Here is a 27,774-nt window from a genome sequence, read left to right as displayed (position 1 = left end):
CTCACACCACGGCCTCCAGCGCGGGGGCCAGCGCTGCATCACAACTCACGCCCACCCCCCCCCCCCCCAAGGCCACCTGACCCCCAACTGCAGGGCCCCGTGACCTCTAGAGCCCGGTCCCTCGGCCTCGCTTCCAAGGCCCCAGCACCACCGCCCCCGACGCAGAGCCGATCGTCCGATGGACTAAAATATATCTTTATTTATTTATATCTGAAGAAGGCAAAAAAACAAACAAATTTGAGTTACGCTTCTCATACAGCGCGCACCCAAGCCGTGACCTCACGAACCGCCGACTATGACCCCAAGAACCCCCAACCCCAAACAACTCGCCACAGCCCTAACCCCAAGTCCCCGCACGGCCCTGCCCACGAACCGGCCTCGTCCCCCATCGTCTCCTCGTCGTCGCGACGACCCCGGTGACCCCCGGTGACCCCGGGTGACCCCCGTGACCCCCGGTGACCCCCGGTGACCCCGGCCGCCTACAGAGCCCGCAACCCACGTGGCCGCGTGCGTCTACTGCCGCGGCGCCGCCGCCGCCGATCCGTCGCTTGGAGCGCCGTCCCCGCCGCCGTCGCTCCGAGCGTCGTCTCCGGCATCGGCGGCGCCGGCGGCACCACCACCGCCACCGCCACCGGCCGTGTCGCGCGCCAGGCTCTGCAGGGCGCGGTACTGCGCCTGCATGCGCGCCAGCTGCGAGCGCATGGCGCCCGCCTCGCGGCTCAGCGCCGTCACCTCGGCCTGCAGGTGCGAGCGCTGCTCCTCCAGCACGGCGCGCTGCTCCGAGCGCTGCGCCCGACAGTTGGCGGCGTAGCCGCGGTTCTTGAGCGTGCGCCGGCGCGTCTTCAGCCGCGCCGCCTCCTCGGGGCCCGCGGCGCGCAGACGCCGGTTCAGCTCGCGCACCGGCAGGGACAGCAGCTCCGTGTCGGAGATGGAGGGCGGCCCGCCGGCGCCGCCGGTGCCGCCGGTGCCGCCACCGGGCAGGGCGCCGGAGGAGACGTCGCCGCGCCGCGGGGCCTGGGGGAGCGAGCGCACGACGGGCGTGAGGTGCGTCGCTGCTTTGAGGTGACGGTCTCCGTCAGGGTTAGGGTTGAGGTGGCTGTCAGGGTCAGGGTCTAGGTGAGGGGTAGGGTCTAGGTCAGGGTCTAGCTTGAGGTGATGGTCTCCGTCAGGGTTAGGGTTCAGGTGACTGTCAGGGTCAGGGTTTAGGTTGAGGTGATGGTCTACATCAGGGTCAGGGTTTGGCTTTAGGCGAGGATCAGGGTGAGGGTCGAGGTCCCAGGCCACACCTTGCCAGAGCGATTTCCTTTCTTGCCGGAAGCGGCAGCCATGGCAACGCTGACCCGCACGGCGTCCTGGAAACGCGACACAGAAACACACACAGAGACACATCAACAACACACACACACAGATCACACACAGAGACACATCAACAACACACACACACACAGACACATCAACAACACACACACACACAGACACATCAACAACACACACACACACAGACACATCAACAACACACACACACACAGACACATCAACAACACAGATCACACACAGAGACACATCAACAACACAGACACACAGATCACACACACAGACACATCAACAACACACACACACACAGACACATCAACAACACAGATCACACACAGAGACACATCAACAACACTGACACACAGATCACACACACAGACACATCAACAACACCCACACACACAGACACATCAACAACACTGACACACAGATCACACACACAGACACATCAACAACACACACACAGATCACACACACAGACACATCAACAACACACACACAGACACATCAACAACACAGACACACAGATCACACACACAGAGACACATCAACAACACACACACACACAGACACATCAACAACACAGACACACAGATCACACACACAGAGACACATCAACAACACTGAGACACATCAACAACACAGACACACAGATCACACAGACACAACAACAATACACACAGACACACAAACAACACAGACACACAGATCACACACACAGAGACACGTCAACAACACACACACACACAGACACATCAACAACACAGACACACAGATCACACACACAGAGACACATCAACAACACTGAGACACATCAACAACACAGACACACAGATCACACAGACACAACAACAATACACACAGACACACAAACAACACAGACACACAGATCACACACAGAGACACATCAACAACACACACACACACAGACACATCAACAACACAGACACACAGATCACACAGACACAACAACAATACACACAGACACATCAACAACACCCACACACACAGACACATCAACAACACTGACACACAGATCACACACACAGACACATCAACAACACACACACAGACACATCAATAACACAGACACACAGATCACACACACAGACACATCAACAACACAGACACACAGATCACACACACAGAGACACATCAACAACACTGAGACACATCAACAACACAGACACACAGATCACACACAGACACAACAACAACACTGAGACACATCAACAACACAGACACACAGATCACACACAGACACAACAACAACAACACAGACACACAAACAACACAGACACACAGATCACACACACAGACACATCAACAACACACACACACACAGACACATCAACAACACAGACACACAGATCACACACACAGACACATCAACAACACACACACACACAGACACATCAACAACACAGACACACAGACACGTCAACAACACAGACACATGGACAGACAGACACATCAACAACAGACACAGATCACACACGGACACAACAACAACAACACAGACACACAAACAACACAGACACACAGATCACACACAGACACATTAACAACACAGAAACACAGAGACACATCAAAAACACAGACACACAGATCACACACAGAGACATCAACAACACAGAGACTCACAGACACATCAACAACACAGACACACAGAGACATCAACAACACAGACACACAGACACATCAACAACACAGACACACAGAGACATCAACAACACAGACACACAGACACATCAACAACACAGACACACACAGAGACATCAACAACACAGATCACACACAGAGACACATTAACAACACAGACACACAGATCACACACAGAGACACATCAACAACACAGACACACAAAGACACATCAACAACACAGACACACAGATCACACAGAGAGACACCAATAACACAGACACACAGATCACACACAAAGACACATCAACAACACAGACACACATCAACAACACAGACACACAAAGACACATCAACAACACAGACACACAGATCACAAAGAGAGACACCAACAACACAGACACACAAAGACACATCAACAACACAGACACACAGATCACACAGACACAACAACAATACACACAGACACACAAACAACACAGACACACAGATCACACACAGAGACACATCAACAACACACACACACACAGACACATCAACAACACAGACACACAGATCACACAGACACAACAACAATACACACAGACACATCAACAACACCCACACACACAGACACATCAACAACACTGACACACAGATCACACACACAGACACATCAACAACACACACACAGACACATCAATAACACAGACACACAGATCACACACACAGACACATCAACAACACAGACACACAGATCACACACACAGAGACACATCAACAACACTGAGACACATCAACAACACAGACACACAGATCACACACAGACACAACAACAACAACACAGACACACAAACAACACAGACACACAGATCACACACACAGACATATCAACAACACACACACACACACACAGACACATCAACAACACAGACACACAGATCACACACACAGACACATCAACAACACACACACACACACAGACACATCAACAACACAGACACACAGACACGTCAACAACACAGACACATGGACAGACAGACACATCAACAACAGACACAGATCACACACGGACACAACAACAACAACACAGACACACAAACAACACAGACACACAGATCACACACAGACACATTAACAACACAGAAACACAGAGACACATCAAAAACACAGACACACAGATCACACACAGAGACATCAACAACACAGAGACACACAGACACATCAACAACACAGACACACAGAGACATCAACAACACAGACACACAGACACATCAACAACACAGACACACAGAGACATCAACAACACAGACACACAGACACATCAACAACACAGACACACACAGAGACATCAACAACACAGATCACACACAGAGACACATTAACAACACAGACACACAGATCACACACAGAGACACATCAACAACACAGACACACAAAGACACATCAACAACACAGACACACAGATCACACAGAGAGACACCAATAACACAGACACACAGACCACATACTACACACCCTACACACACACTGTACACACACCCTGTACACACACAGTCTATACACACACACTACACACACCCTGTACATTACATACACACTACACACACACAGTCTATACACACACACACACTACACACCCTTACACACCCACACCCTGCACACACTACACACCCTGTACACACACCATGTACACACACTACACACCCTTACACACACACAGTCTATACACACACACTACACCCTGTACACACACACACACTACACCCTGTACACACACACACACCCTGTACACACACACACACTACACCCTGTACACACACACACTACACCCTGTACACACACAAACCCGACACCCACTGTACACACAGAGGTCACGCGGCTCGGGTGACTCAGCGAGACAACAGCCCCCACACAGCCCCAAACTCCCCGTCTCGCCCAGGGGTAACACGGACCCCCTCGCAGAACCCCTGCATCCCCTCTCAGGGCACCGGTACCATCCCAGAGAGATACGCCATCCCTATAGGAACCCCTCTTCCCACTACGGACCCCCCTAATCCCCCCCTCGGAGACCCCCGTCCCTATAAGACCCCTGGCCCCCCTATCGAGACCCCCCACCCCCCAGCCCTATATAAACTCTCTCCAGCATCCCTATAGGAACCCCTCTTCCCACTACGCACCCCCTAATTCCACCCTCGGAGACCCCTGGCCCCCCTATCGAGACCCCCCCCCAGCCCTATACAAACCCTCTCCAGCATCCCTATAGGAACCCCTCTTCCCACTACACACCCCTCTATCCCACCTGTACCCCCTTTACCCTTTCGGGGGTACCCCCTTCACCACGTTTTAGAGTGTAGGGGGAGTGGTCGCACTTACACTCAAGACGATCTCCGCTGATGCCCCCCCCCCCCTGTCGATTGCCCTCCCCGCTCCCAACCCCCAAGCCTCCCCCCGCCAAGGAACCCCTGAGGACCCCCTCCGGGACCCCTGAAGAGCAGCCCCTGGGTTAGGGGGGGGGGGCAGTCGAACCCCGGCAGCGAACTTCAACCCCCAACGTCCAAGCCCACGTGCGCGGTCGACCAAGAGGGGTGGTGGACTTCCTCGATTCTGGAATCGGATGCGACTGGCGATTCGCGAATCGAACGCTCGCGCTGCGACGCGGAGGTGGGGAGGGAGGGAATCGATACGCGGCGTAAATCGGTTTGTCGATTCGCACGACGGCGGTGAGCGGCGCTGCTCTGTGTGTTGAATCGACGAACTTGCGGAGTCGAATCGACGGTTCGCTGGAATCGACGAGTGGGGGAATCGCGGTCAGCTGTTCTTCGGTGGAGGTGAGGACCGCGTGGAGAGGCGGGGGGGGGTCGATCTACTGCTGGATGAGACGTGGGGGGGGTGTGGGGGGGGGGTGTGGGGGGGGGTGTGGGGGGGGTGTGGGGGGGGGGCTGCTTGACCATATTTCACCACTGCGGTCAATCGATCATTATAAATTCTTGTTGTTGAAAGCTGCGGGGTAAACTTTGAACATTGGGGGGCATAGTACAGTGCAATAATTACAGTGCAGTGTCAATGACCACGCGGGGGGTGGGGGTGGGGGGGCTGGGCTGGGCTGCCCCCCCCAGCCCACGTGACGAAGCCGATAGCACCTGGTATGCATCGCGGTGATATTGGCAGCTCCGTGTGTCTCTCGCTTCTCCCTCGCCACTGATGTCAACCGTGCCCCCAGGGGGGTTGTTAACATTGTGTGCCTATAACCGGCTTGTGTTGCCTATAACCGGCTTGTGTTGCCTATAACCGGCTTGTGTTGCCTATAACCGGCTTGTGTTGCCTATAAACGGTTTATGTTGACTATAACCGGCTTGTGTTGCCTATAAACGGTTTATGTTGCCTATAAACGGTTTATGTTGCCTATAACCGGCTTCTGTTGCCTATAACCGGCTTATGTTGCCTATAACCGGTTTATGTTGCCTAATAACGGTTTATGTTGACTATAACCGGCTTCTGTTGCCTATAACCGGCTTATGTTGCCTATATTCGGTTTATGTTGACTATAACCTGCTTATGTGGCCTATAACCGGTTTATCCTGCCTATAACCGCTTTATGTTGACTATAACCGGTTTATGCTGCCTATAACCGGTTTATGTTGCCTATAACCTGCTTATGTTGCCTATAACCTGCTTATGTTGCCTATAACCGGTTTATGCTGCCTATAACCGGCTTCTGTTGCCTATAACCGGTTTATGTTGCCTATAACCGGTTTATGCTGCCTATAAACAGTTTATGTTGCCTATAACCAGTTTATGTTGTCTATAACGGGGTTATGTTGCCTACAACCGGCTTATACCAGGGTATAAAATGTAATTTTATAATTCTACGAGGTGAGGCGGTGGCACTGACCTGACTTTAACAAATGATAATCACAGCGGTAGTGACTTCTCATCGTCATCGTCGGCGCGTGGATTGTTTTTGTTTGTATAGGAGCAGCAGCAGCCGAATAGCTCAAAGCGCGCGGGCGATGTTCATCCATAAATGCGGAGAGGAAAAAACGGACGACCCGGAGAAAAATCCACGCGACCACGGGGAGAGAGAGACACGCAGACTCCACATATTATACAGCAGCAGCAGCAGGCGTCAGGGTCGGGAACGAACCCACGACCTCCTGCACACCAGGCGAGGTAGTTAACATCTCATAGCCACCGTGATGATGATGGTGAGAGACACGCAAACTCCAAATATACAGCAGCAGGCGTCTTCAGGGTCGGGATCGAACCCACGACCTCCTGTACACCAGGCGAGGTTGTTAACATCTCCTGGCCACCGTGATGATGAGAGAGAAAGAGACACGCAGACTCCAAATATACAGCAGACGTCGTCAGGGTCAGGATCGAACCCACGACTTACTGTAGACCAGGCGAGGTTGTTAACATCTCCTAGCCACCGTGATGATAACGAGAGAGAGAGACACGCCAACTCCAAATATACAGCAGCAGGCATCATCAGGGTCGGGATCAAACCCATGACCTCCTGTATACCAGGCAAAGTAGTCAACATCTAGCCACCGTGGCGTCTTCAGTCGTGGTGATCAGTCGTGCAATGGCCAGCAGTGGTGCAATGGTGAACAGTGGTGTATGAGTGAGCAATCGTGTGGTGGTGAGCAGTGGTGTACGAGGAATGGTGTGGTGAGCAGTGGTGTGGCGGTGAGCGAATTGGACTCGCACGCCAGAGTGAACGCGGGTGGGGCTGGGTGGGGAGGGGCTGGGTGGGGAGGGTGGGGAGGGGCTGGGTGGGGAGGGTGGGGCTGGGTGGGGGGTGGGGCTGGGTGGGGCTGGGTGGGGAGGGGCTGGTCACCCCGTGGTGCCCTTACAAAACTCAACGTTTCTCCTACTCGCGCCGGCTTGTGCCCGCCCTCACAGTCGACCATATTTGCGGAATACACCACGCCGCCGTTGACCCTGCCCATTGACCGAGCAACCCAACGTTCCTACCAGCTCCCTCCGCGGGACAATGTGTTTTTAGTTAACCGAGTCACCGAGGGCAAATCGATCGTCACCATGCGTTGTGACTCAAGACCGCCGTGCGGTTTGAGCGTCCGCGGGGGTGCCGGAGCGTCGGTTCCGTTCATTTGCCGGCATCCCAACTGAAAGCGGCTCACCGCCACTACGAGAACCATCGCCTGTGAGTGTTGGACAACCTTTAGTTCGCAGTGGATCAGACCGTGGCCAATGATGGTGGTGATGGTGATGATGCCGAGGTCTTCATCCAGCTGTCGATAGACACGCTGTTGGTCTCTTAGCCACATCTAGACACTCTGTGGGTGTCTCTTAGCCACATCTAGACACTCTGTGGGTGTCTCTTAGCCACATCTAGACACTCTGTGGGTGTCTCTTAGCCACATCTAGACACTCTGTGGGTGTCTCTTAGCCACATCTAGACACTCTGTGGGTGTCACTTAGCCACATCTAGACACTCTGTGGGTGTCTCTTAGTCACATCTAGACACTCTGTGGGTGTCTCTTAGTCACATCTAGACACTCTGTGGGTGTCTCTTAGTCACATCTAGACACTCTGTGGGTGTCTCTTAGTCACATCTAGACACGCTGTGGGTGTCTCTTAGCCACATCCGAACAAGACACCCCAAGTGGCCGTGCCCGCCGTGCCCTCTCTAGGTCGACTCAGCCTAAAGCGTCTCCCGCGGCCCCCTTGCAGGCGCTTCCCTGACCCCCGGCCGTGAAAGGGAGCGACGGCGGCGGCGGTGGCCATGGATCTCCTGGGCCGCCTGGTGAGGGGGGCCCTGTCGGCCGTGGCGCCGGGCCTGGCGGGCCCCCTGCAGGCTCGGGAGGTGACCCTGGCCGACTACCGCGGCCTGGAGCCCGTCGCCCGGGAGGGGAGTCTGACGCTGATGCGGCTTGCCGGCTCCTGGGACGGCCTCCTGCAGCCGGGGCCTGGGGCCACGTCGGCACTCAGGTGTGTACAACACACACGCACGCACACACACGCCACCGTGTACACCACACACGCACACACGCACACACACCGTGTACACCGCACACACACCGTGTACACCACACACACACACACGCCGTGTACACCACACACACGCACACACACACCGTGTACACCACACACACACGTACACACGCCGTGTATGCTACACACGCACACAACACCGTGTACACCACACACACACACCGTGTACACCACACACACACACACGCCGTGTACACCACACACACGCACACACACACCGTGTACACCACACACACACGTACACACGCCGTGTATGCTACACACGCACACAACACCGTGTACACCACACACACACACACCGTGTACACCACACACACACACACCGTATACACCACACACACACACCGTGTACACCACACACACACATACGCCGTGTACACCACACACACGCCGTGTACACCACACACACACACACACACCGTGTACACCACACACACACACGCACGCCGTGTACACCACACGCACGCACACACACACGCACACACACACGCCGTATACACCACACACACACACGCCACCGTGCGCTCACCGTGCCACCACCGCCGCGTCACCGCCCCCCGCCGTCTCCCCCCCGCAGGTTGTTCCGCGTGTCCGGCGAGCCCGAGGCGCGCCGCCTGTTCGCGCTGCTCGCCGAGCGCGTCCTGCCGCTGGTGAGCGGCGGCGGCGCGGTGTGGCCGGGCGGCGCCGGCGCGGGGCCGGCCGCCTCGGCGCAGCGCGTGCTGGACGCCCTTCGCGAACACCCCGAGTGGACGGCGGCGCACCTGGCGGCGCACGTCGGCCTGGTGCACGCCTTCCGGCACAACGCCGTCCTCAGGTAGCTGGTCGGCACACCGGCGCCGCCGCCGACCCCCCAATGTTCCTCCTCCGTTGCCGCGTTCGCGTCGCCTCGATCGCAAGGCCTCGTCCTGGACGATAGGTTTCGTGTCCACGTCGTCACGGTGGCTAGGAGATGTTAACTACCTCGCCTGGTATGCAGGAGGTCGTGGGTTCGATGCCGACCCTGACGCCTGCTGCTGCTGCTGCTGTATATTTGGAGTCTGCGTGTCTCTCTCTCTCTCTCGCGTGGATTTTTCCCCGGGTCCCTCCGTTTTTGTTTTTTCCCTCCATTGAAGATTTTGCCGCGATGAATTTCCACGCGATAAGCCGCTTCGTTGAGCTCCCGTTTCACGACGGCGAGCTGGTCGCTTCCGGGAATCGACAGCCCCGTAGCTCAGCGGGCCGTGACGCGCGGTCAAATAACAAAACGACCGTCTGATTGTCGGGCGGCCGAGTGTTACGACGGCAACGAGCCGCGCGGCGTCGCTCATCGCCGTCGCGCTCCGGCTCGCAGGGACGTGGAGAGCGGCTCCGGTGGAGCGACGCCGCTGGTGGTGGCGGTGAGCGCCGGGGAGCTCGCCTGCGCCTCCGAGCTGCTGGCGTGCGGAGCGCGCGTCGACACGCGGGACGCGCGCGGGGACACGGCGCTGCACCTCGCCGCCCGCCGCACCGACCCCGCCATCCTGCAGGTACGACGCGCCACGCGGCACGCGGCACGACGCGCCGTGTGGCACGCTTATGGCAAGCTTCGGGGCCACTTCCGGGAGTCGTGGAGTTCTGCCATTACTCGTACGTTTCAATAAAGCGTGTTAAAATAATAATAATAATTATAATTTACTTGTTAAATGGAGGCCACGGACTGCGCCACGGAGCTTCTAGCGGTAAACAAGGCACCGTATTTACCGGGTAATACTTCGCGCTACCTTTACCCTACCGGGTAATTCTTCCGAGCTACCTTTACCCTACCCTTTACCTTACCCCTTGGCATGTCGACACCTTTACCCTTTTACCCGGTAAAAAGGGTAAGTTACCTTACCTTGCCGAGGCCTAGCTAACGGCGCGTCTCGCCGCGCGGCGCAGTGTCTGTGCGAGGCGGCGCACGGCACGCTGGACGGGCCCAGTGGGGCGGGCGAGACGGCGCTGCAGGAGGCCTGCCGGCTGGGCCGCGAGGACGCCGCACGCGTCCTCCTCCTCGCCGGGGCTGGCACGGCGGGGCCCGGCGCGGCGGGGCCCGGTGCGGCAGGGCCCAGTGCGGGGGGGCACGCGGTGCACACCGCCCTGCGGCACGACCAGATCGGGTGCCGTGACTCCCCACGTTACACGTGGCACACACACACGCACGCACACGCGCACGCACACACACACACACGCGCACACACACACGCACACACACACATGCGCACACACGCACACACACACACGCGCGCACACACGCACGCACGCACACACGGACACACGCACACGCACACACACGCACACATGCGCACACACGCACACACACACGCGCACGCACACATGCACACACACACGTGCGCACACACACATACACGCACACACACACGCACGCACACACACGCACACACGCGCACACACACACGCACGCGCACACACACGCACGTACGCACACACGCACACACACGCACACACACGCACACACATGCACACACACACGCACACACACGCGCGCGTTGTACACCGCACGCCCCGTGTAGCCTGTAACAGACTGTATGGGCAAGTGCTGTTAGCGAGCAGCGCTATGAAGGCCGGCACGGCACACGAGGCGGTGGGTGGCAAGCACCACGCCCGGCCGCCTTTGCCTCCCTGAGTGGCGATGTTTACACGCCGCACCAGGTACTCATTTGAGGCTGAGTCGACCTAAGGGAGGCCCAGGACCGGTTTATTTAACCGTCACCGGTGTTGGCCGTGAGCGGGGAATCGAACTCGGGTTCGCAGCCGGGATCGCGGTGCAGCGTAGCGCTAACCGCTGCACCACCGCTCCCCACAGAGACCCACAGCTAACCGCCCACACACCTTACACACACCACGTATATAATTCAGCGCATGTGTGTACACGTAGGTGTGTGTGTGCATGCGTGTGCGTACGCGTGTGCGTGTGTCAGGGGGGACAGTTTTTGTGTACGAGTTGGCACAGCGGGGGGTACAGCTGGTGGTGCATCTACCAGTGGTCATCTCAGTCAGCCAACCCATGGCACCTGCTGGGTCTGTCCCGTGACCTCCTCCTGCACCTAGCCTGGCACAGTAGGGGGGTACAGCTGGTGGTGCATCTACCAGTGGTCATCTCAGTCAGCCAACCCATGGCACCTGCTGGGTCTGTCACGTGACCTCCTCCTGTCAGCAGCGAGCCTTCGACACTTCACGCGATAGCCTCAAAGTGCACCTGGCCTGGCATGGGCGTCCTGACGACGTCACCGTCGCTTCGCGTCGAATGGCGGGTGTTGGTATATTGGTGTGTGTGTACGCGCGTGTGTGTGTGTGTGCTTGTGTGCGTGCGTGCGTGTGTGTGTGTGCGTGCGTGTGTGTGCGTGTGTGTGCGCGTGTGCGTGCGTGTGTGCGCGTGTGCGCGTGTGTGCGTGTGTGTGCGCGTGTGCGTGCGTGTGTGCGTGTGCGTGTGTGCGCGTGTGTGCGTGTGTGTGCGTGTGTGTGCGCGTGTGCGTGCGTGTGTGTGTGTGTGCGCGTGTGCGTGTGTGTGTGTGTGCGTGTGTGTGTGTGCGTGTGTGTGTGCGTGTGTGTGCGTGTGTGTGTGCGTGTGTGTGTGCGTGTGTGTGCATGTGTGTGTGCGTGTGTGTACGCGCGTGTGTGTGCGTGCGTGTGTGCGTGCGTGTGTGCGTGTGTGCATGTGTGTGTGCGTGCGCGTGTGTGTGTGTGCTCATGCAGCTGTGTGGAGCTGCTGCTGGATCTGCGCGAGGATCAGCTGGACGCACGCGACACCAAACACGGAGGCTCGCCCATGCACTGGGCCCGTAGCGCACAGGTGCGTGTGTACTCACTCTGCGTGTGTACTCACTCTGCGTGTACTCTGTGTGTGTACTCACTCTGCGTGTACTCTGTGTGTGTACTCACTCTGTGTGTACTCACTGCGTGTGTACTCACTCTGTGTGTGTACTCACCCTGCGTGTACTCTGTGTGTGTACTCACTGCGTGTGTACTCACTCTGTGTGTACTCACTCTGTGTGTGTACTCACCCTGCGTGTACTCTGTGTGTGTACTCACCCTGCGTGTACTCTGTGTGTGTACTCACTGCGTGTGTACTCACTCTGTGTGTACTCACTCTGCGCGTGTACTCACTCTGCGTGTACTCTGTGTGTGTACTCACTCTGCGCGTGTACTCACTCTGCGTGCAGGCGGTGCGTCTGCTGGCGGCGCGGGGCGCTGCGCTGGAAGCGCGCAGCCGCAGCGGGGACGCGCCGCTGCACGCGATGGCGCGCAAGCGGCGGCACGAGGCGGCGCTGGCGCTGCTCACACAGGGGGCGCAGGCGGAGACACGCGGCGCTCACGGGGACACGCCGCTGCACATCGCCATGCGGGTACGCAGCCACGCGCCTGGGGTCTACGCAGGGGACTCGCTCCACGCACTACACACGCGCACACGCACTACACACACACTACGCACGCTACACACACTACACACTACACTACACACACTACACACACACACTACACTACACACTACACACACACACTACACGCACTACACACTACGCACACTACACACGATGCACACGACGTGCGGTTCGTAGATGCGTGCGACACGCGTGTGACACGCGTGTGTGACACCCGCGGCGCTGTGCGTGGCTGTAGCTGGACCATCTGGAGATGATCAAGCCGCTGATCGTGTTCGGAGCTCAGATGGACTCCACCAACGACGACGGAGAGACCCCCGGGCTCCTGCTGGCTCGCAACAGCAGCGGTACCCCCCCCAGTACCCCCCCCCTCGAACCCCCCCCAGTAGCCCCCCCAGTACCCCCCCCCCCTCGAACCCCCCCAGTACCCCCCCCCCCTCGAACCCCCCCTAGTACCCCCCCCCACCTCGAACCCCCCCCAGTACCCCCCCCCCCACACTCCCTCCCCCTATCCCTCCCCTCCCCCACTCCCCTCCCTCCCACCCCTCCCTCCCGCACTCCCTCCCTCCTCCACTCCCTCCCTCCCTCCTATCCCTCTCCCCCTCCCTCCCTCCCTCCCACCCCTCCCTCCCTCCCCCTCTCCCTCCCACCCACCCCTACCTCCCTCCCCCACTCCACCCCTCCCTCCCTCCCACCCCTACCTCCCTCCCCCACTCCACCCCTCCCTCCCTCCCACCCCTACCTCCCTCCCCCACTCCACCCCTCCCTCCCTCCCACCCCTACCTCCCTCCCCCACTCCACCCCTCCATCTCTTGGCAAATTAGACTCCTATCCTGGCCTCTGGATTCGTCACCTGGTTCCACAAAATCGACGCGAACTTGATATCATCATTATTATTTATTATTTATAATAATCATTATTTATAATTATTATTATTTATCATCATTATTTACCTATTTAAGCAGGAGAGCCACACTGATATTTTCGGCGAGCAGCGACGAACTGTCCTTGCAATCCACGCCGAGCACCCGGAGACAACCCCACGCCTCGCGCGAGGGGGCAACGCTCTATCCCCCGCGCACAGATGGAAGCAACGGGCTGAGGCCGGTCCTCTTTCCGCACCGGCTTCTCCCGGCGAGCCGGGCTACGTCTCCCCCTCGACGCCCACCCACCAGCCCTCGCCCCCGCAGCGTAGTACCCGCCCCCGCAGCGTAGTAGCCGCCGCCGCCACGTTGACGTTGCCGTTGCCGTTTCCGTTTCCAGGTGGGAACCGCCCCGTGCTCATGGAGATGCTGCACAGCGTGGGGGTCACGCGGTGCTTCCCTCCCGGGTCGGCCCCCCCCGCCTCGCCCGCCTCCTCGGCGTCGACCAGGCCCGGGATCCCGGCCCGGCCTCCCCCGCCCAGGCAGAGGCCGCCGCGGCCCCTGGGTGAGAGGCGGCGGGCGCCACTCGCCGGTTCACTCGCCGGGGCAGCGTCCGAATGCAGCAGAGGCTCAGCGCGGAACGCACGTCACAACACAGAACACGCAGCATCAGTATAACGTGGAACGCACGCGTCGATGTAACGCGTTAGAACGCGGAACGCGCACGACGTCATAACAGCGAACGCGCACGCCCTTATAATGCTGGAACGCGCGCTGTTATAACGCAAAACGCACGGTGCGCTTCCGCGGCCGTCTGGAACGATATTAGCAAGCCACCGGAGCTGCGCACTTTTAAATCATCATCATCATCTAGATGGACGAAACTAATTTCTTTAGAACTTATTTTTGCGTTCAGTTTGTTGCTACGTGTGGTGCAACAGAAGTTCAACCTTCACACACACGGACAGGACCCAGGTGATCCTCGCAAACGAGACTCTCCATCCCACGCTGCCCAGTTCTCAGCCGCTGGAACGATGCGAACGTGGAACTCTGCGTGCCTCCCCCCCCCCCATCCAACAGGCTTTGATGACGTGGTCGCCATGGCGACGGTGATGGCTCCCATGCTGGACGTGACGGACGGGCCGCCCCCTCAGCAGCGGTGCGTCACCGTGGCAACGCTCGCGGCCACTGCCGTTTCCACCCTCCCCCCCCTCTCGTGCCGCGTGTCTCTGTGTGTCTATGTCTCTGTGTGTCTACGTGTCCCCCTGTCCACTTATCACCTGTATCCACATGTACCCGTGTCCCATTTCCTGTGCCCTCATGTCCACGTGTCCCATGTCTCACGTCCCCATGTCTCACGTCCCCACATCCCCGTGTCCCCGTGTCTCACCCCCCCGTGTCCCCGCGCCTCCCCCGCGCTGCAGGCGTGAGCGCGTGCTGAGCCTGGACGGCGGAGGGATCCGCGGCTTGGTCCTCATCCAGATGCTGCTGGCGCTGGAGAGGGAGAGCGGCCGCCCCGTGCGGGAGCTCTTCGACTGGGTGGCGGGCACCAGCACGGGCGGCATCCTGGCGCTGGGCATCGTGCACGGTGCGGGCGCCAGCGCGGGGACTTCACTCACGAGCACTCACGCACAAGCGCTCTCGCTCGCCCCGTGCGTCCCCACGTGTCCCCGTATCTCCCCGTGTCCCCGTGCGTCCCCCACGTGTCCCCGTAACTCCCCACGTGTCCCCGTATCTCCCCGTGTCCCCGTGTCCCCGTGCGTGTCCTCCACGTGTCCCCCGTGCGTGTCCCCGTAACTCTCCCCGTGTCCCCCCGTGCGTGCCCCCGTGCGTGTACCCCCGTGTGTCCCCCCCGTGCGTGCCCCCGTGCGTGTACCCCCGTGTGTCCCCCCCGTGCGTGTCCCCGTGTCCCCGTGTGTCCCCCCGTGCGTGTCCCCCGCGCGCGCCAGGCAAGTCGCTGGGCGAGCTGCGGGCGCTGTATTTCCGCATGAAGGACGAGGTGTTCCGGGGAGGGCGCCCCTACGACTCGGCGCCGCTCGACAGCTTCCTCAAGCGCGAGCTCGGCGAGCACACCAAGATGACGGACGTCACGCACCCCAAGTGACCACGCGCTGCACGCTCGCTCGAGCCCGTCACGCGCGTCGCACGCCACGCGCGTCACGCGTCGCACACGCATGTCACATCGCACGTGCGCGTCACACGGCGTCACACGGCGTCACACGGCATCACGCTCGTGTCACACGCCACACACGCACGTGTCACACGCGCGTCACACTCGCGTAGCGCGCACACACTCGTCACACGCACTCGCTCATGCGTCACACACACACACAAGCCACAAACACACGTATCACTCACCCATACGAACTCAACGCACCTCCTGTGCTGTGTGTGTGTGTATACACGTGTTGTGTGTGTGTGTGTGTATACACGTGTTGTGTGTGTGTGTGTGTATACACGTGTTGTGTGTGTATACACGTGTTGTTTGTGTGTGTGTGTATACACGTGTTGTTTGTGTGTGTGTGTATACACGTGTTGTGTGTGTGTGTATACACGTGTTGTTTGTGTGTGTGTGTATACACGCGTTGTGTGTGTGTATACACCACCTGTGCTGTGTGTGTGTATGCACGTGTGTGTGTGTGTATACACGTGTTGTGTGTGTGTGTGTATACACGTGTTGTGTGTGTGTGTGTGTATACACGTGTTGTGTGTGTGTGTGTGTATACACGTGTTGTGTGTGTATACACGTGTTGTGTGTGTGTGTGTGTATACACGTGTTGTGTGTGTATGCACGTGTGTGTGTGTGTATACACGTGTTGTGTGTGTGTGTGTGTATACACGTGTTGTGTGTGTGTGTGTGTATACACGTGTTGTGTGTGTGTGTGTGTATGCACGTGTGTGTGTGTGTATACACGTGTTGTGTGTGTGTGTGTGTATACACGTGTTGTGTGTGTGTGTGTGTATACACGTGTTGTGTGTGTGTGTGTGTATACACGTGTTGTTTGTGTGTGTGTGTATACACGTGTTGTGTGTGTGTGTGTGTATACACGTGTTGTTTGTGTGTGTGTGTATACACGTGTTGTGTGTGTGTGTATACACGTGTTGTTTGTGTGTGTGTGTATACACGTGTTGTGTGTGTGTGTATACACGTGTTGTTTGTGTGTGTGTGTATACACGTGTTGTGTGTGTGTGTGTGTATACACGTGTTGTGTGTGTGTGTGTGTATACACGTGTTGTGTGTGTGTGTATACACGTGTTGTTTGTGTGTGTGTGTATACACGTGTTGTGTGTGTGTGTGTGTATACACGTGTTGTGTGTGTGTGTGTGTATACACGTGTTGTGTGTGTGTGTGTGTATACACGTGTTGTGTGTGTGTGTGTGTATACACGTGTTGTGTGTGTGTGTGTGTATACACGTGTTGTTTGTGTGTATACACCACCTGTGCTGTGTGTGTGTATGCACGTGTGTGTGTGTGTATACACGTGTTGTGTGTGTGTGTGTGTATACACGTGTTGTGTGTGTGTGTGTGTATACACGTGTTGTTTGTGTGTGTGTGTATACACGTGTTGTTTGTGTGTGTGTGTATACACGTGTTGTGTGTGTGTGTATACACGTGTTGTTTGTGTGTGTGTGTATACACGTGTTGTTTGTGTGTGTGTGTATACACGTGTTGTGTGTGTGTGTGTGTATACACGTGTTGTGTGTGTGTATACACGTGTGTGTGTGTGTGTATACACGTGTTGTTTGTGTGTGTGTGTATACACGTGTTGTTTGTGTGTGTGTGTATACACGTGTTGTTTGTGTGTGTGTGTATACACGTGTTGTGTGTGTGTGTGTGTATACACGTGTTGTGTGTGTGTATACACGTGTGTGTGTGTGTGTATACACGTGTTGTTTGTGTGTGTGTGTATACACGTGTTGTTTGTGTGTGTGTGTATACACGTGTTGTGTGTGTGTATACACGTGTTGTTTGTGTGTGTGTGTATACACGTGTTGTGTGTGTGTGTATACACGTGTTGTTTGTGTGTGTGTGTATACACGTGTTGTGTGTGTGTATACACGTGTGTGTGTGTGTGTATACACGTGTTGTGTGTGTGTATACACGTGTTGTGTGTGTGTGTATACACGTGTTGTTTGTGTGTGTGTGTATACACGTGTGTGTGTGTGTGTATACACGTGTTGTTTGTGTGTGTGTGTATACACGCGTTGTGTGTGTGTGTGTGTATACACGTGTTGTGTGTGTGTATACACGTGTGTGTGTGTGTGTATACACGTGTTGTTTGTGTGTGTGTGTATACACGTGTTGTTTGTGTGTGTGTGTATACACGTGTTGTGTGTGTGTATACACGTGTGTGTGTGTGTGTATACACGTGTTGTTTGTGTGTGTGTGTATACACGTGTTGTTTGTGTGTGTGTGTATACACGTGTTGTGTGTGTGTGTATACACGTGTTGTTTGTGTGTGTGTGTATACACGTGTTGTGTGTGTGTGTATACACGTGTGTGTGTGTGTGTATACACGCGTTGTGTGTGTGTATACACCACCTGTGCTGTGTGTGTGTATGCACGTGTGTGTGTGTGTATACACGTGTTGTTTGTGTGTGTGTGTATACACCTCCTGTGCTGTGTGTGTGCATGCACGTGCTGTGTGTGTGTGTGTATACACGCGTTGTGTGTGTATACACGTGTTGTGTGTGTGTATACACCTCCTGTGCTGTGTGTGTGTATGCACGTGTGTGTGTGTGTATACACGTGTTGTGTGTGTGTGTATACACGTGTTGTGTGTGTGTGCATGCACGTGCTGTGTGTGTGTGGTTTATGTGTGGGGAGCGGTGGTGTAGCGGTTAGCGCTACGCCGCGCTATGAACCTGGCGACCCGAGTTCGATTCCCGCTCACGGCCAACACCGGCGACGATTATTTTAACCGGTCCTGGGCCTCCCCTAGGTCGACTCAGCCTCAAATGAGTACCTGGTGCGGTGTGTAAACATCGCCACCAGGGAGACAAAGGCGGCCGGGCGTGGTGCTGGCCACCCGCCCTCGGCCTTCACAGGCGCTACTCGCTAACAGCACTTGCCCCTGCAGTCTGTTGAGGCTACACGGGGGATCTTTGTCTTTGTTGCCGTGTGCAGGGTGTTGGTGACGGCTGTTCTGGCAGACAGACACCCGGCAGAGCTGCACCTCTTCCGTAACTACACACCGCCAACAACAACAACCACCACACCGCCAGCCTCACCCTGCCACTCACCCAGCGAGACGTTCCAGCCGCTCACCCCACCCAGCGGTACCACTCAGCACTCACCACTCAGCACTCATCGCTCACCACTCACCACTCAGCACTCAGCACTCATCACTCACCGCTCATCGCTCACCACTAACCACTCACCGCTCACCACTCACCGCTCACCGCACGCCACTCACCCCTCATCACTCACCACTCATCACACGCCACTCATCACTCACCACTCACCACTCACCGCACGCCACTCACCACTCACCACTCACCACACACCACACACCACTCACCACTCATCACACACCACTCACCACTCACCACTCATCACACACCACTCATCACACACCACTCACCACTCATCACACACCACTCACCACTCACCACTCATCACACACCACTCACCACTCACCACTCATCACACACCACTCACCGCACGCCACTCACCACTCACCACTCACCACTCACCACTCATCACACACCACTCACCACTCATCACACACCACTCACCACTCACCACTCATCACACACCACTCATCACACACCACTCACCACTCACCACTCATCACACACCACTCACCACACCCCACACACCACTCACCACTCATCACACACCACTCACCCCTTGCCACTCACCACTCACCACTCACCACTCACCGCACGCCACTCACCACTCACCACTCACCGCACGCCACTCACCACTCACCACTCACCGCACGCCACTCACCCCTTGCCACTCACCACTCACCACTCACCACTCACCACTCACCACACACCACTCACCACTCACCACTCACCGCACGCCACTCAGCACTCACCACTCACCACACACCACTCACCACACACCACTCACCGCACACCACTCACCACTCACCACTCCCCACACACCACACACCACACACCACTCACCACTCACCACTCACCACACACCACACACCACTCACCACTCCCCACTCACCACACACCACACACCACTCACCACTCACCACTCCCCACACACCACACACCACTCGCCACATGCCACTCACCACTCACCGCACGCCACTCACCACTCCCCACTCACCACTCATCACACGCCACTCACCGCACGCCACTCACCACTCACCACTCACCGCACACCACTCGCCGCACGCCACTCACCACTCACCGCACGCCACTCACCACTCACCACTCACCGCACACCACTCACCACTCACCGCTCACCACTCACCAATCCCCACTCACCGCACACCACTCACCGCACGCCACTCACCACTCACCACGCCACTCACCAACCACCGCTCATCACTCGCCCCCCACGTTTGTTCCCCCTGAACGTTTCTCCCCTCCGCCCCCCCCTCCCTTCGCCCCCCCCCCCCCGTGCCCCCCCCCCCCCCGAGTAGAGCAGCTGGTGTGGCGTGCGGCGCGCAGCAGCGGGGCGGCCCCCACCTACTTCCGCCAGATGGGGCGCTTCCTGGACGGGGGCCTCCTGGCCAACAACCCCACGCTGGACGCACTCACCGAGCTGCAGCAGCACCGGGCGCAGCAGCAGCAGCAGCAGCAGCAGGTGGGGAGCCTGTCCCCACCCCACCGCCAGCGCGTCGCCGCGTGTCTGTGTCACCCCACCCCCCCCCCACCGTGTCTCCGTGTCTCCGTATCTCCGTGTGTTCCCCGTGTCTCCGTTCTGGCCCCCCCTCCGTGTCTCCGTCTGTCTCCGTCTGTCTCCCCACATCTCCATTTGTTCCCCGTGTCTCCGTCTGTCTCTGTCTGTCTCCGTCTGTCTCCCCACATCTCCGTGTGTTCCCCGTGTCTCCGTTCTGTCCCTCCCCCGTGTCTCCATCTGGCCCCCCCCCCGTGTCTCCGTCTGTCCCCCCGTGTCTCCCGTGTGTCCCGTGTCTCCGTATCAAGGTGGCACCTGGCTCTGCCATTACGCCGCGGTGGCTAGGAGATGTTAACTCCCTCGCCTGGTACGCAGGAGGTCGTGGGTTCAATCCACCCACCCCCTCGTGCGCCGTGCCGGCCTTCGCAGGTGCCGCTCGCTTAACAGCACTTGCCCCAGCAGTCTGTTAGGGCTACACGGGGGACCTTTGTCTCCATGTGTCCCCGTGTGTGTGTCCGTGTGTGTCCCCGTGTGTGTCTCTGTGTGTGTCTCTGTGTGAGTCTCTGTGTGTGTCTCTGTGTGAGTCTCTGTGTGTGTCTCTGTGTGTGTCTCTGTGTGAGTCTGTGTGTCTGTGTGTGTCTCTGTGTGTCTCTGTGTGTGTCTGTGTGTGTCTCTGTGTGTGTCTCTGTGTGTGTCTGTGTGTGTCTCTGTGTGTCTCTGTGTGAGTGTCTGTGTGTGTCTCTGTGTGAGTCTCTGTGTGTGTCTCTGTGTGAGTCTCTGTGTGTGTCTCTGTGTGTGTCTCTGTGTGAGTCTGTGTGTCTGTGTGTGTCTCTGTGTGTCTCTGTGTGTGTCTCTGTGTGTGTCTCTGTGTGTGTCTCTGTGTGTGTCTCTGTGTGTGTCTCTGTGTGTCTCTGTGTGTGTCTCTGTGAGTCTCTGTGTGAGTGTCTGTGTGTGTCTCTGTGTGAGTCTCTGTGTGTGTCTCTGTGTGTCTCTGTGTCTCTGTGTGTGTCTCTGTGTGTCTCTGTGTGTCTCTGTGTGTCTCTGTGTGAGTGTCTGTGTGTGTCTCTGTGTGAGTCTCTGTGTGAGTGTCTGTGTGTGTTTCTGTGTGTGTCTCTGTGTGAGTCTCTGTGTCTCTGTGTGTGTTTCTGTGTGAGTCTCTGTGTGTGTCTCTGTGTGTGTCTCTGTGTGTCTCTGTGTGTCTCTGTGTGTGTCTCTGTGTGAGTCTCTGTGTGTCTCTGTGTGTCTCTGTGTGAGTCTCTGTGTGTGTCTGTGTGTGTCTCTGTGTGAGTCTCTGTGTGTGTCTCTGTGTGTCTCTGTGTGAGTGTCTGTGTGTGTCTCTGTGTGTGTCTCTGTGTGAGTCTCTGTGTGAGTGTCTGTGTGTGTCTCTGTGTGAGTCTCTGTGTGTGTCTCTGTGTGTCTCTGTGTCTCTGTGTGTGTCTCTGTGTGTCTCTGTGTGTCTCTGTGTGTCTCTGTGTGAGTGTCTGTGTGTGTCTCTGTGTGAGTCTCTGTGTGAGTGTCTGTGTGTGTCTCTGTGTGAGTCTCTGTGTGAGTCTCTGTGTGAGTCTCTGTGTGTGTCTCCATGTGCCGCAGGGGTGCACGGCCCCGCTGCGGGCCGTGGTGCTGTCGCTGGGCACGGGGCGGCCCCCGCGGGAGCGCGTGAGCTCGGCGGACGTGTTCCGCCCCACCAACCCCTGGCAGCTGGCGCAGAGCGTGATCGGAGCGCGGGAGCTGGGCCGCCTCATGGTGGACTGTGTGCGACGCTCACGCTCACTCGCCCCGCTCGCCCGCTGCCTCGCCCTCTCGCTCGCCCCGTTCGCTCACTCGCTCGCCCGCTCCCTCGCCCTCTCGCTCGCCCGTTCGCTCACCCCGCTCGCCCGCTCCCTCGCCCTCTCGCTCGCTCACCCTATCGCTCGCGTGCCCACTCGCCCGCCCTCTCGCTCGCCCGCTCGCTCGCCCGCTCGCTCGCCCGTTCGCTCGCTCAATCACTCGTACAAAATCGGAATCAGAATATGTATTGGCACTGCCTGAATCCGATGAGCTAGAAAGCTCTTTTTCACAGGCGGCCAGTCGGGCCGGGACAGAACTTTACCACCCACGCTCACCACGCTCACCACGCTCGCTCACACGCTCACCACGCTCGCTCACCACGCTCACCACGCTCGCTCACAATGCTCACCACACTCACCACGCTCACCACGCTCACCACGCTCGCTCACACGCTCACCACGCTCGCTCACACGCTCACCACGCTCGCTCACAATGCTCACCACGCTCACCACGCTCGCTCACACGCTCACCACGCTCGCTCACAATGCTCACCACGCTCACCACGCTCGCTCACACGCTCCCCACGCTCGCTCACACGCTCACCACGCTCGCTCACCACGCTCACCACGCTCGCTCACCACGCTCACCACGCTCACCACGCTCACTCACCACGCTTACCACGCTCGCTCACCACGCTCACCACGCTCCCCACGCTCGCTCACACGCTCACCACGCTCGCTCACCACGCTCACCACGCTCGCTCACCACGCTCACCACGCTCGCTCACCACGCTCACCACGCTCGCTCACCACGCTCACCACGCTCCCCACGCTCGCTCACAATGCTCACCACGCTCCCCACGCTCGCTCACAATGCTCACCACGCTCACCACGCTCGCTCACACGCTCACCACGCTCCCCACGCTCGCTCATACGCTCACCACGCTCACTCACCACGCTCACCACGCTCGCTCACACGCTCACCACGCTCACCACGCTCGCTCACCACGCTCACCACGCTCGCTCACCACGCTCCCCACGCTCGCTCACAATGCTCACCACGCTCACCATGCTCGCTCATACGCTCACCACGCTCGCTCACCACGCTCACCACGCTCCCCACGCTCGCTCATACGCTCACCACGCTCACTCACCACGCTCACCACGCTCGCTCACACGCTCACCACGCTCACCACGCTCGCTCACCACGCTCACCACGCTCCCCACGCTCGCTCACACGCTTACCACGCTCACCACGCTCGCTCACACGCTCACCACGCTCACCACGCTCACCACGCTCCCCACGCTCGCTCACACGCTCACCACGCTCGCTCACACGCTCACCACGCTCCCCACGCTCGCTCACACGATCACCACGCTCGCTCACACGCTCACCACGCTCCCCACGCTGGCCACGCTCACCACGCTCGCTCGCTTGATCGCTCACACGCTCAAATGTTCGCTGGCTCGCCCTCGCTCAATCTCTCAGACTCCTCGTGTCCCCGCGTGTCTCCGTCTGTCCCCTCGTGTGCCCACGTGTCCCCTCGTGTCTCCACGTGTCCCCTCGTGTGCCCGCGTGTCCCCTGTGCAGTGCACCGACGCGGAGGGGCGCCCTGTGGACCGAGCCCGGGCCTGGTGCGACTCCCTGCAGGTTCCCTTCTTCCGGTGCGACTCCTGGCCCAGGCGACACTCACCACGCTCACCACGCTCACCACACTCACCACTCTCACCACGCTCACCACGCTCACCACGCTCACCACAATCACCACGCTCATCACGCTCACCACGCTCACCGCAGTCACCACGCTCACCACAATCACCACGCTCATCACGCTCACCACGCTCACCACGCTCACCGCAGTCACCACGCTCACCACGCTCACCACGCTCACCACAATCACCGCAGTCACCACGCTCACCACGCTCACCACACTCACCACTCTCACCACAATCACTGCTATGTGCGTGTGTGCGCCGCGTGCGTGTGTGTGTGTGTTATGTGTGAGTGTGCTATGTGCGTGTGTGAGTGTGCTATGTGTGCGTGCGCGTGCTATGTGTGTGTGCTCTATGTGTGTGTGCTCTGTGTGTGTGCGTGCTCTATGTGTGTGCGTGCGTGTATGAGTGTGCTATGTGTGTGAGTGTGCTATATGCGTGTGCTATGTGTGTGTGTGTGCGTGTGTGTGTGTGTGTGCGTGTGCGCCGCGTGCATGTGTGCGTGTGCGCCGCGTGCGTGCGTGCGTGCGCGTGTGTGAGTGTGCGTGTGAGTGTGCTGTGTGTGAGTGCGCGTGTGTGAGTGCGCGTGTGTGAGTGTGCGTGTGTGAGTGTGTGTGCTATGTGTGTGTGTGTGCTGTGTGTGCGTGTGTGAGTGTGCTATGTGTGTGTGTGTGTGTGCGTGTATGAGTATGCTATGTGTGTGTGCTGTGTGTGCGTGTGTGAGTGTGCTATGTGTGTGTGTGTGTGTGCGTGTATGAGTATGCTATGTGTGTGTGCTCTATGCGTGCGTGCGTGTGCGTGCAGGCTGAGCCCGCAGCTGCGTGAGGACGTGGCGCTGGACGAGGTGCGTGACGCGGTGCTGGTGGACGCGCTGTGGGACACGCAGGTCTACCTGCACTCGCAGCGCGCACAGCTCTCCCGCCTCGCACGACTCCTCACCACCGACACGGACGCCCCGTGACCTCCTCGCTCACCGCCGTGACCTCCTCATCGCTGCCACCAAATGCCGGTGACCTCCCCAGCGCCACCGACTCCCCGCGACCTCGTCGCTCGCCTCGCCCACCACCACCACCACACTCGTGCCTCGTCATTGCACCCCAGAGCCCCGTGACCTCTCACCTCTCACCTCCCCTCTCCTCCTCACCTCAGCGGACACCCTCATCCGTCACGTGACCATGCAACTACTGCTGTGGGCCGCCAGCGCAGCGCACGGTGGCAGCAAGGGTGGTGCTGGTGGTGGTGGTAGTGCTGGTAGTGCTGGTGGTGCTGGTGGTGCTGGTGGTGCTGGTGCAGAGGTCGCAAACGGGTTTTGATTCCTTACCCGTACCCGTACCCGGCCGCACCAGGGTCGCAAACGGGTACCCGTACCCAGCCGGGTACGGGTACGGGTATCGGGTACCTGATTGCGACCTCTGTGCTGGTGCTGGTGGTGCTGGTGGTGGTGGTGGTGCTGGTGGTGGTAGTGCTGGTGGTGGTGGTGCTGGTGGTGGTGGTGGCGGAGGAGGGGGGGGGGGTGCCACCCATCTTGTTTTCCCCAGGGGTTGTCTCCTCGTCGTGGAGGAGGCAGCAGCTCCGCTCCCGGGAGATCTCCGCCTCCTCCCGGGAGACCTGAAGAGGGTTTTGTGCCGAGAGTTGGCGGATCACTCGCGGGACCGGCGGCACCGCCGGCAATGAATTGCCCAAGTTCTGCGGTCCCGTGCTGTGGTTGCGCGGCCAGCCCCATTCGTCACGTGCGCCGGGGAAAATCCACGCCTTGCGCGAGGGGGCAACGCTCTATCCCCGCGCTGGAGATAGATTAGTCCACGCACTTTTCCGTCCCGCGTTTGTCCCCTCCTCGACGCCCACCCACGCGTAGAAGGGTGGGGAGTTGCACAGCCCCATCCGCGTGCAATCCACCAACCCTCGCCGCTGCCTCCACGGCAGAGGTCGCAACCGGGTACCCGATACTCGTACCCTACCCGATACCCGTACCCTACCCGATACCCGGCTACCCGTACCCGCCCGGGTACGGGTACGGGTACCCGTTTGCGACCCTGGTGCGGCCGGGTACGTGTACGGGTAAGGAATTAAAACCCGTTTGCGACCTCTGCCCCCCGTCCGCAGCCCCCCGCGATTGCGGCGGCGTGAATGAAGCCGCGCTCCGTGGCCGCCGTGAGCCCGTGAGGGTGACCGTGGCATTATGGGTAGATCCCTAATCTGATGGAAGCCCCTCCACCTCCGCTCACTTGACACTCGTCACTCGGCCGGCCGATCGGCTGAGCCGCGGTGAGCTGACGCACGCCGGGGGGGGGGGGGCGGGGGCGACGGGGGAGGGAGGGGGGGTCAGGGGGAGGTCAGGGGGGGGTCAGGGGGGGGGGCACTGTCCCCTCTCCGTGGGGGGGGGGCGGTGTTTGTGTGACGTCACCGCTGCGCACCCCGCGAGACCCAAGTCCCTTGGTTTCAGGTCGTGGACCGACGGTCCCTGGCCTCCTCCTCCTACCCCTAGATCGACTCGGCCTTAATTATCTACCTGGCGTGGTGCGTAGTAAAGTAAACGTAAGTAAAGTGTAAAAAAAAAAACTTGATCAGGATTGGGGAGACAAAGGCGGCCGGGTGTGGTGCTGGCCACGGAACCCCTCGTGCGTTGTCTCAGCTGCTACGCGCTAAAACAGCACTTGCCCCAAGACCCTGTGTGGGCTACACGGGGGGGGGGATCTTTGTCTTTGCTTGTGTTGTTGTTGTGGTTGTTGTTGTGTGTTTATTCAATTGTTGCTGATAATTGTTTATTTGATTTTGTGTTGCCCGGCGAAAATCTGCTGCAGATGTGTGGGATAGCGGGTGAGTGGGCGGATGGGTTGGGTGAGTTGTAGATTGGTGGGGTTGGTTGCAGATGAGCGGGTGAGCGAGTGGGCGGGTGAGCGGGTGAGCGGGTGAGCGGGTGAGTTTGGCAGCTGGGTTGTGGGCGAGCGAATGAAGAACATGGTTGTGCGTGTGGGTGGATGATTGCGAGTAGGAGTGGGTGGGCAGCTGGCTGAGTTGTGAGTAAGTTGTGCAGAAGGGAGGAGTCTTGTGAAGGATGCTGCTGCTGCTACTGGGCAGTTAGAGGCAGTCGACCTCCAACAACAACGGAGGGCAGAGGAGCGATGCTCACAACAACGAGCAGAGCACTGGGCGGCTAAAATGCAGCAAGTTGACACAGTTGGGGGTTCAGCTGGTGCATCGGCCACTCATCTCAGTCGGCCAACCCATGGCACCTGCTGGGTCTGTCCCGTGACCTCCCGTCAGCGAGC

At 58.4% G+C, this 27,774-nt stretch overlaps 2 protein-coding genes across 4 annotated transcripts; one reads left to right on the top strand and one right to left on the bottom strand.

Annotated features, from left to right (window-relative positions):
- Positions 1 to 174: 174 nt before the first annotated feature.
- LOC144740681 (uncharacterized) lies at positions 175 to 5,532 on the bottom strand. 2 transcript variants are annotated; one of them, XM_078623485.1, is made up of 3 exons: positions 5,464 to 5,532; positions 1,287 to 1,352; positions 175 to 1,014 (listed from the first exon to the last, which is right to left on the bottom strand). In XM_078623485.1, the coding sequence occupies exons 2-3, from the start codon at positions 1,326 to 1,328 to the stop codon at positions 514 to 516; spliced, it is 543 nt and encodes a 180-aa protein (XP_078479611.1). In that variant the 5' UTR covers positions 1,329 to 1,352; positions 5,464 to 5,532; the 3' UTR covers positions 175 to 513. The 2 variants fall into 2 exon arrangements, with proteins under 2 accessions (XP_078479611.1, XP_078479610.1); XM_078623484.1 differs by lacking the exon at positions 5,464 to 5,532 and adding an exon at positions 5,311 to 5,351.
- A 115-nt stretch (positions 5,533 to 5,647) lies between these two features.
- Positions 5,648 to 26,304, top strand: PLA2G6 (phospholipase A2 group VI). 2 transcript variants are annotated; one of them, XM_078623482.1, is made up of 18 exons: positions 5,648 to 5,765; positions 8,638 to 8,895; positions 9,536 to 9,772; positions 10,289 to 10,463; positions 10,855 to 11,072; positions 12,670 to 12,766; positions 13,137 to 13,319; positions 13,594 to 13,702; positions 14,619 to 14,783; positions 15,299 to 15,377; positions 15,643 to 15,806; positions 16,168 to 16,318; positions 19,347 to 19,498; positions 20,830 to 20,993; positions 22,617 to 22,778; positions 24,384 to 24,457; positions 25,310 to 25,514; positions 25,655 to 26,304. In XM_078623482.1, the coding sequence occupies exons 2-17, from the start codon at positions 8,690 to 8,692 to the stop codon at positions 25,464 to 25,466; spliced, it is 2,493 nt and encodes an 830-aa protein (XP_078479608.1). In that variant the 5' UTR covers positions 5,648 to 5,765; positions 8,638 to 8,689; the 3' UTR covers positions 25,467 to 25,514; positions 25,655 to 26,304. The 2 variants fall into 2 exon arrangements, with proteins under 2 accessions (XP_078479608.1, XP_078479607.1); XM_078623481.1 differs by having other exon boundaries at positions 5,649 to 5,765; positions 25,310 to 26,304.
- The last annotated feature ends 1,470 nt before the right edge of the window (positions 26,305 to 27,774 follow it).

Source organism: Lampetra planeri, unplaced genomic scaffold (genome assembly GCF_965212315.1).
Source record: "Lampetra planeri unplaced genomic scaffold, kcLamPlan1.2.h2 scaffold_271, whole genome shotgun sequence".
NCBI lineage: Eukaryota > Metazoa > Chordata > Hyperoartia > Petromyzontiformes > Petromyzontidae > Lampetra > Lampetra planeri.
This window is presented reverse-complemented; position numbering and strand designations above follow the sequence as displayed.

What these genes read in the sequence shown, in the direction of transcription:
- LOC144740681 (XM_078623485.1), bottom strand. Translation starts at nt 1,328, where the DNA reads ATGGCTGCCGCTTCCGGCAAGAAAGGAAATCGCTCTGGCAAG. An exon ending in AAGGAAATCGCTCTGGCAAG is followed by an intron (nt 1,015 to 1,286) that starts GTGTGGCCTGGG and finishes TCGCTCCCCCAG; the next exon opens with GCCCCGCGGCGCGGCGACGT.
- PLA2G6 (XM_078623482.1), top strand. Translation starts at nt 8,690, where the DNA reads ATGGATCTCCTGGGCCGCCTGGTGAGGGGGGCCCTGTCGGCCGTGGCG. An exon ending in GCTGGCTCGCAACAGCAGCG is followed by an intron (nt 13,703 to 14,618) that starts GTACCCCCCCCA and finishes TTCCGTTTCCAG; the next exon opens with GTGGGAACCGCCCCGTGCTC. An exon ending in GCCGCCTCATGGTGGACTGT is followed by an intron (nt 22,779 to 24,383) that starts GTGCGACGCTCA and finishes TCCCCTGTGCAG; the next exon opens with TGCACCGACGCGGAGGGGCG.